Source organism: Neophocaena asiaeorientalis, unplaced genomic scaffold, assembly GCF_003031525.2.
Source record: "Neophocaena asiaeorientalis asiaeorientalis breed wild unplaced genomic scaffold, Neophocaena_asiaeorientalis_V1.1 scaffold16, whole genome shotgun sequence".
NCBI lineage: Eukaryota > Metazoa > Chordata > Mammalia > Artiodactyla > Phocoenidae > Neophocaena > Neophocaena asiaeorientalis.
This window is the reverse complement of record NW_020175446.1, coordinates 4,481,456-4,482,613: the sequence shown is the minus strand read 5'-3', so window position 1 is coordinate 4,482,613 and position 1,158 is coordinate 4,481,456. Positions and strand designations below refer to the sequence as shown.

At 49.7% G+C, this 1,158-nt stretch overlaps 1 protein-coding gene across 2 annotated transcripts in view; it reads right to left on the bottom strand.

Moving 5' to 3' along the window:
• Positions 1-229: 229 nt before the first annotated feature.
• DEFB1 (defensin beta 1) overlaps positions 230-1,158 on the bottom strand; it is an 11,674-nt gene continuing 10,745 nt past the window's right edge. For both annotated transcript variants that reach the window (XM_024768079.1, XM_024768078.1), the window contains one exon: positions 230-472. In XM_024768079.1, the coding sequence (XP_024623847.1) occupies positions 324-472 (149 nt within the window). In that variant the 3' untranslated portion in view covers positions 230-323. The remainder of the gene's footprint in view (positions 473-1,158) is intronic.

Below are 1,158 nucleotides of genomic sequence, written 5' to 3'. Positions count from 1 at the left end.
CTGTGTCATCTCGTCATCAGGTGTCCTTAGTCTCACGTGGACCCCCTGCATCCCTCCTGTGTAGATCTGGTGATGAAACAAAGTGGCAGTGAAACAGGTCACAGCCTAGTCAGCATCCCCCAGTCCCATCCTGGACAGGCTTTGTGGCCCAGCCTGTCTGCCCTTCTGACCTTCATACTTTCTGAACCTCTTCTAAAAGGAGACACAAGACTCATTTTGGTCTGAAGGACGTATGCCTCGAAAAAACCTTCTTTTATTCAAACAACAGTTACAAGTACTTCACTTGGCTTCTGGGTCCCCTCTGCCCATGCTCCAGCCCAAAGTCAACGGATGCAGCACTTGGCTTTTCTGCCGTAGCAGGTGCCTTCAATCCTTTGGAAGAGCGGGCAGGAGGAGAAGTTGCAGGTCCCCCCTTTCTTGACACATATGTAGTGGTCGGACCTCTGGCCGAAACCTGTAAGCAGGTTAACACCTATGAGAAGGGAAAGAGAGCACTTCAGACCCCGGGCTTGCAGCCACAGGGACTTCAGAACACTCGGTGAAAGCAGAACACACAACCCTTTGCAGAGCACGTCACAGGGGTTTCCCTTCCGAGAGCTTTGCACTCAGTTGATCTGTGAGGCTGCTCATGAAATAAGGCATCTAAAGAGACCCCTCCGTCCGAGGTCTATGCCAGCTGTGGCCTAACAGTGGGCAGCCAGAGATGAACAGCAGGGTTCTGAGTGGGCTTTCTCCTGCCCAGGGAGCTTTGGTGTACAGGGAATTCAAGTTAGTCCCCAGATAGGTATTCGACCACTTTGTACTGTTGCCATCCTCTGTTTCAGAAATGCAGAAGCATCTTTCGAATTCCAGGAGCATTCCTGAACTTTTCTTTTACTCCTGTGCTGTTTAGTTACATCATTCCCTCCAGCTTGAATCCCTGCCCACCCCCCACCCCCACCCCCATCACCGTGTCTGCTGCAATCTATGATCCTTTAATGTCAGGTTAAAATTATAGCTACTCTATAAAGCTTTCATCATTTTCCCAGTTGGAATTTATTTTGTCTTCCTCCCTGTCACAGAATCTCATAATTTGAAGACCTCTAGACTCGTCTTCCACCGTATCCAGCAGAAAAAGCTGACCTCTGATACCCCTGGCAAGCAGCTATCTAGCCATAG